Source organism: Phasianus colchicus, chromosome 2 (assembly GCF_987193195.1).
Source record: "Phasianus colchicus chromosome 2, bPhaCol1.hap1.1, whole genome shotgun sequence".
NCBI classification, from domain to species: Eukaryota; Metazoa; Chordata; class Aves; order Galliformes; family Phasianidae; genus Phasianus; species Phasianus colchicus.
This window is the reverse complement of record NC_143437.1, coordinates 6,003,729-6,016,858: the sequence shown is the minus strand read 5'-3', so window position 1 is coordinate 6,016,858 and position 13,130 is coordinate 6,003,729. Positions and strand designations below refer to the sequence as shown.

At 37.3% G+C, this 13,130-nt stretch overlaps 1 protein-coding gene across 4 annotated transcripts in view; it reads left to right on the top strand.

Moving 5' to 3' along the window:
- The window catches only part of KIF16B (kinesin family member 16B), a 138,420-nt gene that overhangs the window by 30,486 nt on the left and 94,804 nt on the right, over window positions 1-13,130 (top strand). For all 4 annotated transcript variants that reach the window (XR_016463840.1, XM_090134645.1, XM_031603314.2 and 1 more), the window contains exons 11-12: window positions 218-283; window positions 2,036-2,095. Coding sequence is in view for 3 of the 4 variants with exons in the window: in XM_090134645.1 (XP_089990771.1) it covers window positions 218-283; window positions 2,036-2,095 (126 nt within the window). In the remaining variant the exon portion in view is untranslated. The remainder of the gene's footprint in view (window positions 1-217; window positions 284-2,035; window positions 2,096-13,130) is intronic.

Sequence of the window (13,130 nt, the reverse complement as noted above, 5' to 3'; positions counted from 1 at the left end):
AGAAATGAAATAATGCTCCCAAACTGATGATTTGATTGAGAATATCTGCTTTGACAACACTTTGATTAATTGGAGAGTTTACAGTATTTTAAGGTCAAATGACATATGTTGGAGTGTGAAATATTTCATGCAAAATATTAAAGAAGGTGATTTTGCCAGAATTGTATTTTTTTCATCTTTTATTAACTTGATACTACTTATTTTTTTACAATTATAGATTGCTCTCCTGGATTCTCCAACAGCTTTAAGTATGGAAGAAAAGCTTCAGCAGAATGAAGCAAGGGTGAGTTATTTCATAAATCAATTCAAAAACAAAGAAATGAAGTAAAGGGGCCTTGGTGCAACTGATAGCCATTTATTTTTATAAACACGACCATTAAACCATTAAAAAACAAGGTATGTTAGTATGAGCCATATCTATAAGGTACACTTTGGATTTATCCATAAGCCACATTTCTGCTAGGAATGCATTTTACAGCTCTGTGGTATACACAGGGATCCCTGTTGTGTTGTGCTGTATACTTTAAGTGGAACCTGCAAAGCGGTGATATGAGCTTTCAGTTGTAAATGCATTTCTCATATTCACACAAGGCTTTTAAAACATTTGAAATGTAATTTTATTTTAGTGTATAAACAGAGCTTTTATCTAGGTGTAGTGAGCAATAAGAGCTGCTGTATACACACTAATTAAAGTACGTTGTTCGTATTCTGGCAGTAATAGCTGCTTGTCCTGCTCAGGAGTGTTGCCCTCTGCATGGAAAGCATACTGAGCATGTTTTATCTTTTCTCAACCTCATTAGAAGGTCACTTGATTACTATTTAACCTAATTCCTGCAGACATGATTACTGTAAAATCTAAGTAGGTATTGCAGTGGTTGTAGCTTTTTTTAATACTTGAATGGATGCAATAATAATGCTTATACAGATATAAGCATAAAGACTTTATTGCCGTATTTAAATTGTGTGATACATACATGGTAGCTTTAATGAGTTGACTTGTCTTTATGTAAGAACAGTTTTTGAAAAGTGATGTGGTGAATAGACTTATGGGCATTCTTAAGAGTTCTCTTCAGTCTTTTCAGGTTTTTTCCCTGCTTTAACATTCTGACCACCAACACTGATGGTGCACTGAAAAATGTATTTACTTTTCTCTGGATTCTTGAGATAGAGGTAGAAATGAGATAAATATATTTATTTCCTCTTGATTCATTTGCATTTCAACTGCAAAGACAGTGAGGGTGTAGGCTGCTGGTTGTAAATGGGCAGATCTTTGTGGGAACTATGAAGACCTTTTTTTTACTTGCAGCAAAATTTTATAGGGATGTGGCCATAATGATTTTCATCATTCTGCACTGTGAAGTGGCTTTAAATAAGAAATGATTGTGTACATTTTTAAGTCACTGTATTTGATTCCTGTACAGAAATCTGCTGATACCAAAAACTGAAGTGTGTGTATGCATGTGTGTGTACATACATATGTGCATGTGTGCACTTATATGTAATGTGATAATGATTCCAAGTCAGCCCAAATTGCTTTCTATACAGTGCTTTCTAAAAAGCCAGAAGGGATTTGAAATGAAAAGAGCCTTTTCTGGTGCATAGAAGTTGCCCTTTGAGATGTCCTGCTTTTTTCTAGTCACTAACCTGCCCAACACTTCTGTGTTGATATGCAGTGCTCTGTCCCTGTTAGTAACGCATTTGCAAGCAGACCCTGACTTCAGTGCTGATTTCAGCCAAGTGATTTCTGTGTTGCAGCAAACTTAGTTCTGATTCTTTCATGATGGCTGCCTGCTGCTGCTGCTTCTTCATGCCCTACTCTGTGATGTCTGGAGTTTGTTTTGACCAGAATATGTCTAGCTCAGATTAAGTGTTCTGTCATGGTTTAGTCTCTTAGTGAAGGAGCAGTAGCTCTCTTTTAAATATTTAGGTCCTAAACTTTACATAAAGAGTTGCACAAGTATTTCATACTTGCCTAAGAATTAATTATGGACTTTGGAAGAGATGTGATTATTCAGATGTTTGTTCTCTTTTACAGGTACAAGAACTGACCAAAGAATGGACAAACAAGTGGAATGAAACCCAAAATATTCTGAAAGTAAGACAAATACGTTCTTTTTCAATGTGGCCTTTGAACTAATCTCAGAGTTTTTCTTTCTTACAAATCTTTACCCTACTGAATGTTTCCATTTTACTGCAAAGAAAGACAGCACGGGGCAAGGGCAAGTTGCTCTCTCATCCCCTTGGTGTTTGTATTGCATCCATAACTGCAAATAACCACCTTTTCTGCTGCATTGGATATCTCTGTGAATGCGTTGCATAGAGGATATGGGTTTTTGCATTGGCCTTCAGATTTGTTACGGTCAGAAGTAGTTCTTTAAAGTTGGAATAACAGCTTTCAGTTGAATATCCTCCAGTAGGTCTCCATCAAACAGAACAGATGGATCTAAGCTGAGTCCCTGAGCACTGGGATTTTTGCAGCTCATTCATGTAAGCTGGCTTGAGTGCAGTTGTTATATGACTCCAGAATACTTCTGAAGCAGTTAAATCCACACAGTACTCTCTTGCATTTAGCAGTTTTAGTACAGATCCCAGAGGGCAACTTGGTGATTTCCATGCTGTGTTTTTTGAATGATGTTGACTGATATACTTGTCTTATCTGCATATAACCTTGCCTTTCTACTGTCCAGTTGTCCTGGTAAGGATTTTATGTTGGCATGTGGCTCTTGAAAATGGTATTTTTAGGTGATGTTCTAATGGGCTACTTCATGATTCCATATGAGTGCACCCAGAAGAACAATTCCCACAGTTTGGTTTCCACGGAATGCACTGATGTTTTTGCCAAATGTTTTAACTATTCTATTAAATAAAAATTTGGAAAACAAACTGGAAGCTTTCATGACTTGCAGGATATGCTGAGAAGACATTTATTCAAAGTGTGATTCAAGCAAGCATGTAGTATTTTAAAAAATTCTCCTCAGCACTGACCTGAGACTTGTTTTTGTAGTTGATTTTCGCTGTGTATCACTTTTTAATTGTGCTAATTTTTATTTTAAGTTCACCTCTGTGTCTTTTATCTGACTTGCAAGTAAGTCAAATGATTCTGTGCTTAAAAATAAAGCACAAAGAGCTTAGAGAACAGAGCAGGACTGGAAACTGCCTAGCAGATGGCATGACAGAATGGGCTGTTTAATGTCTGTCCAGACACTGAACTGGGAATTACTGTTTGCATATTCCTCAGATATTTTAGGTCCAGTTTTACATTATTCCTCTGTTTTGTTATTCTGAAGCATCTATACAGATATAATTCTATATAGAGCTATTGTCTTCTTACTATTCAGGTGTGGATTGGGGAGTTACATTGTTGAGTTCTACGTAGAGAATTGTTAAATTCTAGTCTGCAAAGTGAACATGATGTAGCTAGTCTGTGGAAAGTCTCCTTAGCTATGTTGGAAATAAACTGATTCTTCCATAGATAATGCAGGGCTGTACGAAGTGTTGATCTATTGACTGAACAACTGAAAGAAACAAGGGAGAGCCCTATTTGTTAAATAGCCAAACATAAAAGCTTTCAAAACAGAGAAGCTGTAATTCTGCTCTTCTGGTACAAAGCTTTTGTTAGTTTAATTCATCCAGCTTCTGTATTTTGCACTTCTGCATGCTGCCATTTGAGCATATTATTTTAGCATACTTCACTTCTGGATTAAAAGCAATGGAAATTTTCTCAGCCCCGAAAAAAACTGAAAATCTGCAAAAGAATTCCTGATTTTACTGCTTTATTTTACAGCATTTTACTGAGGCTATCTGTATTTTTATTCCACTTCTTGTTTAACAAATCTGGAGATCACTGCCAGCATATGAATGGGAAAGGGCTATATGGAGGCTTGCCAGGCTGCATAGGGAGAGCAGGTTTTAAACCAGAGAAAGCGATATTTCTTGTAACAGACTCCTTCCCTGCCTTTATTTCGTTATATATATATATAGATACCACTTCTTGCATGCACAGGTCATACAGATTGCTTCTGAAACTTGAAGGTCTTGGTGCCCTTGTAGAAAAAATACTGTGCTCGCATCGCTGCAGTCACAGCTGCAACTTTTCCATGCCATTCACCAGTAGCTTTCAGAACATTCTTCATTAAGGACCTTAGACCGTCATGTTTGTCTTTAAAAGCTGCTTCTCTTTACCTTCTTCCCCCTAAATAAATAAGTGTGGTTTGCAGGAGATTGATGCTGGCTGTGTGGAGGAGTTTGGTAATTTCTTGACTGTGCATTGTTCCTTGGCTGTGTGATTTGAGCTTGGTTAAATGGTAATTCTATCTGGGATACGTTTATTGAAAGATTGTTTGAACTAAGCTTGAGCAGGTGAGTCTTGTTTGTGGTCATTCAGTATAAGCATTTAACTTTTTTTTCCCCCCAGAACTAGACTAGGACAGACTAATGCTGAATTCATTCTTTTCTAATCTCTCTTTGTGATCGTTCAGAAGTTGAAAAAATTGTTGAAATTCTTCCAACTTGTTCACACTTCAGAGTTACTTTGAACTTTGCTTTATGTGTTATCAGCAACAACTAAATGCTACCTTGTAAATAATAAAGCAGAATGGAAAATTCTGCCAGATAGGAAGAAGAAAATATTGTGTGAAGGTAAGTTTTTTATTTAAAAAATATTTGGCAGCTTAAATGATTTCAGTCAGTACTGTGCAGGTACAGCTAGCATGCACATCCCAGCATTCTTCCTTATTTCTGCTTGTAGCTTTTAACATGCTTATTCCCCTTTGCCATTTTTTCTCCATGACCCCTTGCCATCATAGGGTGCATTATTAGTTTGAGGATGTTTAACTGTTCTTCTGTAAATGTTGTCAATTCTGAGTACAGTGATGGATCTGTATGGCTGAATGCTTGTATTGGCTGTGAACATTGTTTATGAACCATATGTCCTGCTGCCTGACTGGACACATCCTGGAGCAGTAGTGGTAGTGGTGATAGTGTACTCTTTCTTCCATGCATTTAGAAGGATCTCTTTTGTAGGGAGATCGTTTGGGTTCGTATGGAGTCTGAACTACTGCCAAATCACATCTAAAGCCAAAATCTTCCCACTATCATAAAGCAAAGATTAAGATACTGCATACGTTTTTAAAATGGGTTTTAAAAGGGGTTTTAAACTTATGCTCTCATGAAGTGTCTCTTACTGTAACATGGCAGCTGCTCAGAGTTGTTATGTGTCTGAAGGGACAAGCATTGTTTTTGACAGTGATGTTTATCTTCATCCTTGACCTCCTCACTGTAATACAGTATGGCACTCTAACCTTACTAGCCTAGTAGTAGATTCTGTTCTCTATCCCTCTTTTTAATTGAATGTAGGATATTGTTGTGAGTAGTAAGTAGGGAGAATGATGCTTAGCATTAATTAAAATACTGCATTGAAAAGCTAAGTGATGGTGTTAATTTAAAGCCCGTAGGCTTTGGGCTGTTTCCTAAACGTCATCTGCTCTCACAAGAATTGCACTGTACAAAACAACACTGCTGTACATCACTTCTCTGCCTTGCAGCCTCAGCACTTACTTAACTCCACAATTTTGATTCTTATCTTGCCCTCATTGAATCTCTTTGCTCTCTGTTTTTCTTTGTCCCTTCTGTTAATGTTTTTCTTTATATAAATCCCTGAAAAAGAGGAGTAGGGAAGAAAACCTACTTGCTCTTTAGAGCAGACCTTTTTGTATTCTGTGAAGTATCAGTCCTTGGGTCTTTAATCCCGTTGGAAGGTTTCTAAAATGTTGAAGTAGCCTATCTGACTTTCAATTTTTCTTTCTTTGAGGTTTTAATTGGTGCAAAACTTCTTTAGATGTGGCTGTTCTGACTACATGTGTTATCATAGAATCATAGAATTGCTCAGGTTGGAAAAGACGTTAAAGATCATCAAGTCCAACCACAACCCAACCATCCTACCCTAACTCTAACAGCTCTTTGCTAAATCATGTCCCTGAGCACCACATCCAAACGGATTTTAAACACATCCAGGGATGGTGACTCAACCACCTCCCTGGGGAGTCCATTCCAGTGCTTAACAACCCTTTCTGTAAAGAAGTTTTTCCTGATAACCAACCTAAACATACCCTGGCACAACTTGAAGCCATTTCCCCTCATCCCATCACCTGTCACCACTGGGAAGAGACCAGCCCCATCATTTATTGGCATTGTTTTGCCAGTATTCCAGTTTGTGCGTATTCCAATTGCTTTCTGTAACCTTCAACAGCTTTTGTATTAATTTTTAAATGTACACTCCTTTATATAAATCTCTTCTGCTCTTTCTCCTCTGTCTTTTAAATTTCTTCTCCCTGTTACTGTTCGTGGAGAGATTGCTATAGTACATTAGTAGTGATGCAGTAGAGATTATGTAGTATTGTTAGCTTTTTCCTTTTTGGTGCATGTTATTCTTACCTAGTGTTGTTTAGATGCTCTTCTGCATGTTTGTGTGTATGTGTCACAGTGGATTCAGAGTTGTATTTTATTTCATTATACTGTTGTTTGATTCTGCTTGTGTCCTTAGTGCTGTATAGGAGAGCTCAACTGATGTCAGAGAATGCAGAGATTGGTCTTCCCAGAGTCTGAAAGGACAGAGGTCTTTCGTGTGTGTGTGTGTGTAATTCTCATGATCAATATTTTAAGTAGTAACTGCTGCCTCTGGCTTTGTCCATTTGGACTGAGTGGCACGGCCTCACTTCTATCAGTGCCACTAATTCTGCTGCAGTACTTGACTGCATTGTGTAAGTACGTTATTGATTGCTGCTTATTTGACCTTTTTCTTTTTCACGCCTTTGGTTGAATATTAGTTAATAGTACATTTTCATGGCTTTAGCAATTGGTTTTCCTACTTAAGTAAGGAAACTGTTGCTAATAGTGTCCATTTCCAAGCATTAACATCTAGTGTTGTTTGTGGGTTTTTACTTGGTTAAAATATAGATTAAATGTATATATATATGCATACCTCTTTCTGAAGGAGGTAAAGAACTGTTACATTGCCATGATGAGAGAGTACAGACTAACATTAAGCATTACTGTGGTAGACGTGTTCATCTAAACAGGGGCTCTTTAAGAATTGTGGTTATATCCAGCGAGGACATTGGGAAACCAAAACTAAAAGAAATTGTGTTCCTCTGGATAAAGTGCGGATTAGGGTGGCAGAAGCTAATAGATTTTGACTTTAATCATTTCCTATCCATGCTGGCTTATATACTGAAGTAAACTCTGTCAAGAGCAGTCCATTGTGCTCTATATAAATTCTGCATTAGTTGGCACTTACTTGCACATTCAGATAATATATATTTTTTAACCCACGCTGCTGGGTGATATTTAAGCACATTTATCTCCATTCTCTTGCTATAAGGCTAAACATACATCACCATTTCCTGTTTTATGCCACTTTGTTAGTTTATATTAACCTTGACTGTTTGAGGTCCTTTTCCTCTTCTCAATTGTTTTGTATTCCACCTCAGCACTTTGCCCTTTCAGCGTTTGTTTTCTGCATTCTTTCCTTTTTCCTTGAATTGGCCTCCAATAACTCCATAGCTTATTTCTGTGCTTTACTCACTTCAGCAATTTAGTCGTGTTAACCTAAATCTTGTCTGTTCTGACTTAATACGTCTGCTCATCTTTATCCTCATTGACATCTTTCTCAGCTCCATCTTTCTCTGCAGTGACTCTTACAAGGAGAGAGGCAGCGGGTGGGGATAAAACAGATTGAAGGACTTCTCCCTTGTTTGAACATGCTCAATTCTCAAGTGCAAAGGGATTTCAATTAATATCTATAACTTTCACATAAAATCCTCCTGTCTGCTAAATGCACATGGTTACAAAGCAGAGATGTGCAAGTTTTGGGTTCTTGAAGAACAAACTCTAAATTTTTATTTATTTTCCTAAAGTACTTTAACATCATTGGTTAATGATATTTCTTGTCTCATCATGTGCTTCAGTAGTTATAATGCTTCTTCCATTAATTACTTTTGCAACCAATAAGATCAATGTTAGGAACATAATGCATAATATAGTTGTCCTAGATAACTAATGAATAGCTGAATATGTACTGAATAATTATTCATTATACACACGTGAGTATGGAAAAATGATGACAAAAACAACAGATATTTGTAATCATTCATATCACCTCAATTATTTTACTAGTAGGTCCTGAGAGATTGCATATAATCCAAGTTTTCACAAAAGACACAAATGCAAGATTTAATCCTGCCCTCAGAATGTGAACGTGACTGGGACTTCTTGGCTGTGTGCCTCTCAAACACAGGCCCTAAAATGATTCTGTTGCAGGCCAATGAAAAAAAAAAAAGTTACAGGAATGGTGTGTATTTATATACAAACCGATGTATGCATGATACTGCATTTAAACTGTTCATTTTCAGCTTTGGCATATGTGTTTATTTGTATGTTTGGCAGGAATTACACTTGTTAAGGATTTTTCACATAGCAGTAAGTGAATAATTTTTGTAAAATTGTTGCTAGTTAGACATGTTGGTGTTGCATTTTGGTAGAATGTGTAATTTTGGCTGTGCCTAAAGCATAACTGTATAGTTTCAATGACACTTAAATCTGTACTTTTAGCAATTTTTAGTTTAACTTTCTGTACAACTTCTATTTATCATCTGTACTATTCTCAGCACGCTTTCAGTGTTTGTTTCATTTTAAAGCTATGTCCCCTGCATGTGGATTTTAAAGATGAGTCTTTAGGATCGCTGCAAAATTAAAACAGGATTGAGTGCCTAAGTGTTTAAGGCAACTATTCCTGAATTTCCTTTCTGTTCTTGATAAGCTGATGGAACAAGTGGGATTCCAGCTCTAATTCTGAGGTTGGTTGTTTGCTCAGAGCATCCTCTCTACCCAGCAGTTACATAATGTATGCACATACCTCAAACTGGTTTTGCATGGAAAGGTATGAAGGCACATTGTATTAAATGGTCTCTTACATTAAGCTTGATGTGGTTCCCTTCAGCTGGTCTGTGAAGGCTATGAAGAAGACAAGATATTAAGAAGGATTTAAAAGAGTTGATGTTAATTTTTCATGCCTGTCATTCTCAGTCAGAAATCATGCAGTAAATGATAGATTCTTTTCCTCTAAAAGCCTGTTAAATGCGGTACCTGTTTCTTACACTAGATGTCACTACAGATACAAAAATCATCTGCTTCTGGATGCGTAATTCAGGTTTAATTCAGATTTAATTCAGAGATTTTAAGGCAAAATGATTTGCAGTATCTTGACTTTCATTGCTGAAATACTAAAATAAGATTATTAGAATGCCAAAACACTGGGTTAGGAGCAAGTCCTGAAGAACTTAAGAAACTGTTTTGACAGAAATGTTTCTGAGCAACAATTCACAGGTGGGATGATGTGTAAAGTGATTGTGCACATTCAAGATTATCACAGTTATTTGTCAGTATCTTTTTCAAATTACTGTATATCTAAAATGGTTGACAAATTACTTCAGTTAAAGCCTTAAAAGTGTATTTATTTTCTCAACTTGAAAGCTGTGATATTTTAGGGATATTGAAGAGCAGGTCCTGGGAGAGATGGTGTCTCTTATTTGACCAGGTAATATACTGTAGGCATAGGTGCAGGGCATTTAATTTCTGCTTTTCTCAGGAAGTTGTTTGGATAACAAGGAAATGTTTATAGTTCTCAGTCCTTGTATGACATTTAAGCACAACTCCTGTTCCTGGGGTCATGATACCTAATATCTAGTTTAGCTGTCACTTTGACCAGTTTTTGTTTTCTGATACCTAACCCAGTGCTTTGTTTTTGTTTACTTATTTCTAAAATGTGGCTGCCAGTAGTTGTAGTCATATGAGCTTTTTGTTCTCTGGGGCTTGGTTCACAGAAGCACACAGGAAAGAAAACAGACTTCTTATTTTCTCTCAGCGTGATAAAAGGAATATATTTACCTGCCAGGATCTTAATGCTGTTAGCACACAGATTTCTGCGTTGGTATTTCAGTTTGGATGGTGATCACCCAAACTTTTTTTTTCCCAGCCTTTAATAGACTTTGTTTTTGATACTGTATTTCTAATCAGATGCCATTATTGAATGATGATTGAATGATGATTACTGCTTTACTTGATCACCTCCCTTCTCTAAGTGAAGCTTAGTATAGACTAAGAGAAGAAAATGGAAAATTCTATAAAAGCTAACAAACAAAAACTTTAACGTTGCTTTTTCTTTAAGATAATAGCTTTCATTGCTCACCACTGATTTATTTTTTCTTTTTAGTGCTTTGCCCGCAACAACATTGACTTGCTATTGTAAGAGAAAGGGGGGAAAAATACTAAATTGGGAACTGGTGCTACTGATCTACTGTAGCTCTTTTCCTAATAGAAACACTATTGAAAATGTCCCAGCCACCTGGGGAACACTGAGTGCAGCAGTCAAAAGTAGATTTCAAAAGAAATAGATGTCTGATTTCAAGTCTGTGTCTGCCACCTGTGTTCATCTTATTGAGAAACCTCCTTTCTCTCTTGTAGGCTCTTTAGCTGCTTGCTATGCCTCTGCGGTGGTCTGACCACTTTGAAATTTCAGTTTCAACTAGAAAGATGCAATCAAGGGATGCCTAATACTACTGATTGTTTTTTTTATTTCAGTTTTAAGCCATTTCTTCCCACTTGAAACCACCTGGACCATCAGAGAAACACAGTTGGGGGCTGTAGATTCTGAGCTCACCAGCCGTGGATTAAGACAGGATTGAATAGTTTGGTTGATCCCGACTGTGCATTCCAATAGAGGCCCTCTGGTTTCTAGGAATAACCATACTCCCAAGTATTTTGCTTCCATCCTTCTCCATACAACTGAGGCCCTGCATGTGTAGATTATCCAGGCCACGCTTAGCTTTAATCCATCCCTAGGGCTTGTAGGCAGCTTTCAAATGAGAGGGAGTCAGACAGAAAGGGTTGCTTTTGAAATTCTTTCTGTAGCTCAGATGCCACTTGTTCAACAATTCCTCCTGGGCATTTGGTCTGCTTTTCTATTAATTTTCCTGTGGCAGGAAGGAGAGCTAAACTGAAAGCAGAGGTAGCTCCTGATTTAGCCTGTACAAAAAAGACAAGAAGAAATAAACTCTGAAAGCTGTTTCTTCTAAAGGATCAGCAAAGAGCTAACAAGCAGCAATGATAGAATGTGAAGTCCTTGTTGGGCTTGGTTATGGGAGGCTAAAGGAACATTCTCACATCATGATCTTAGAAGAAAAAAGCAAGTTTGGCTGAGACTTTCACAGAAGAACTGTTTCAAATAGTTGTATGGAAATATGTGATTGATATGAAATACAAGAAGCATTTCATTCTGCTGGTGATTTTTTTTGTATTTAGGAGCTTATTACTACACAATTCTGAGAGCTTTGAATGCATAGTACTGTTGTGCACCCAGCTTAATGTCTTAATTGGCTACTGAACATAGTGTTGATTCATGCAGTCCTACTGCTGTAGAAGTGCCATTAGTGTGATGTTCATTCTTTGTTCTTCTTCACAACTATGGAGACAATATTTTAATGAAATCCACTAAGATGGCTCAATCTGCTGCTGTTGCAGTCTGACCTTCTTCTCAAAGAAGGAACAGGTTCATTTTTCTGCCACGCACCTTTTCAGTTTCATGTATTCTGTACTTCATTGGCTGGGTTGTGTGGGATGAGAATGGTCCGGCAACCAAGCTGCTGCTTCTGCAAAAGATGTTGCCATTGCATTGCTAGTCAAGAAGTCTGTTTTTAATCCTTGGTAGTTAATGGATATTATTCTGCATAGTCCTACTCTTTTCTTCAGTTTTTTTCAGCAGAGAGTGGGACATTTCAGCTGTGGTAGGATACTGACAGATTTAAAGTAATCTGTGGAAGTAAAGATCATCTTCCAGGTAGATAAACAAAACAGAATTCCAGAAAAGTGTAACACTCCATTAATTCTCTCATCTCTCAAGAAACGCAGACAACAAAATAGTTTTTAAAAGGAATAAGTGCATTTGCTACAACACTAGTCTTTTTTCCTTTACAATTCCAGGACTCATTCATCATCCAGCTTGAGCAACAAATGAATTAGGAGTCCTGTGGATACAAGTCTAGTTCCCTGCATTCTCTTGATTCATTCCCAGACTACAATCTGTAGAATGAATTATTCACAGATCCTGCAGACAATATATGATCATGTAATTAAAGACTGTATCCTAATGCATATGGGAGAAGAGGATGAATTAAGATCACCCGTTTCTTTCTATTCCAGCCAGGCCCTTTCCCTTTTTCAGATACCAGCACAGAGAATACTGAGGGCAGAGTTGCTGTCTTTTAGCTGGAAGGTACAATACCTCCTGTGAGGAAGGATCACCAATGGCAAAAAAGAAAGCCTTGTTCTCTGCTGTTAATGTCAGTGTTGAAAGTTGTAGATTTATTTTTCTTTTGAGAATAATATATGCTTAGTGCAGTCACAGATAGGAGGTTGTGAAGAGGTGAAACCTTCCCTGCTGCAAACATAGCTTACCTGCAAAATACTCTGTGTGCTTCATTTGTTGAAATAGAAGAATAGTTCTCCCTTAAACTCAAGCTGGTGAGGGCACAAACCAGCCTGCAGCAGATGTTCCAGCGTGGAAAGTGGCAGCTTTGATGGTTGAAGTTTTATAAGCCACTGGAAAACAGGATTTTACAGACGAGTGTCCAGGAAGCTTAAGCAGCCAAGCAGGCATCTATACTTAGAATTAGCCAAATCCTGCAATTCTATTCAGAGATTTTTTTTTTCTTTCAGATCAATAGCAGTTCTGTCTGTGCTAGGTTTGAAGTGTTGGGGAGCAGAGATTTCAACCTGTTAACTTTGTCCTTGTAGTTCCAGGAATGAAGGCCAAGTTTCCTGAAAAATTACTTTGAATCTGCCAAGGCTTCTAATGGAAATACTTGCAACACATTTAAACATAGTGCTGCATTTGGGCACTACTAAAATAATGGGTGTCTGTGTATTAATAGAAAACTGCATTTCCATGGTGAGCACATGAGTGGGGAAAAAAATCAATGAAGAGCAGAAAGGGTACAATGGCCTTAGGAAATTGATAACTGCTCATGTTATCAGTCTTATAAATCTCTTTTTCTTTATGGAAAACTAATGATGCTATT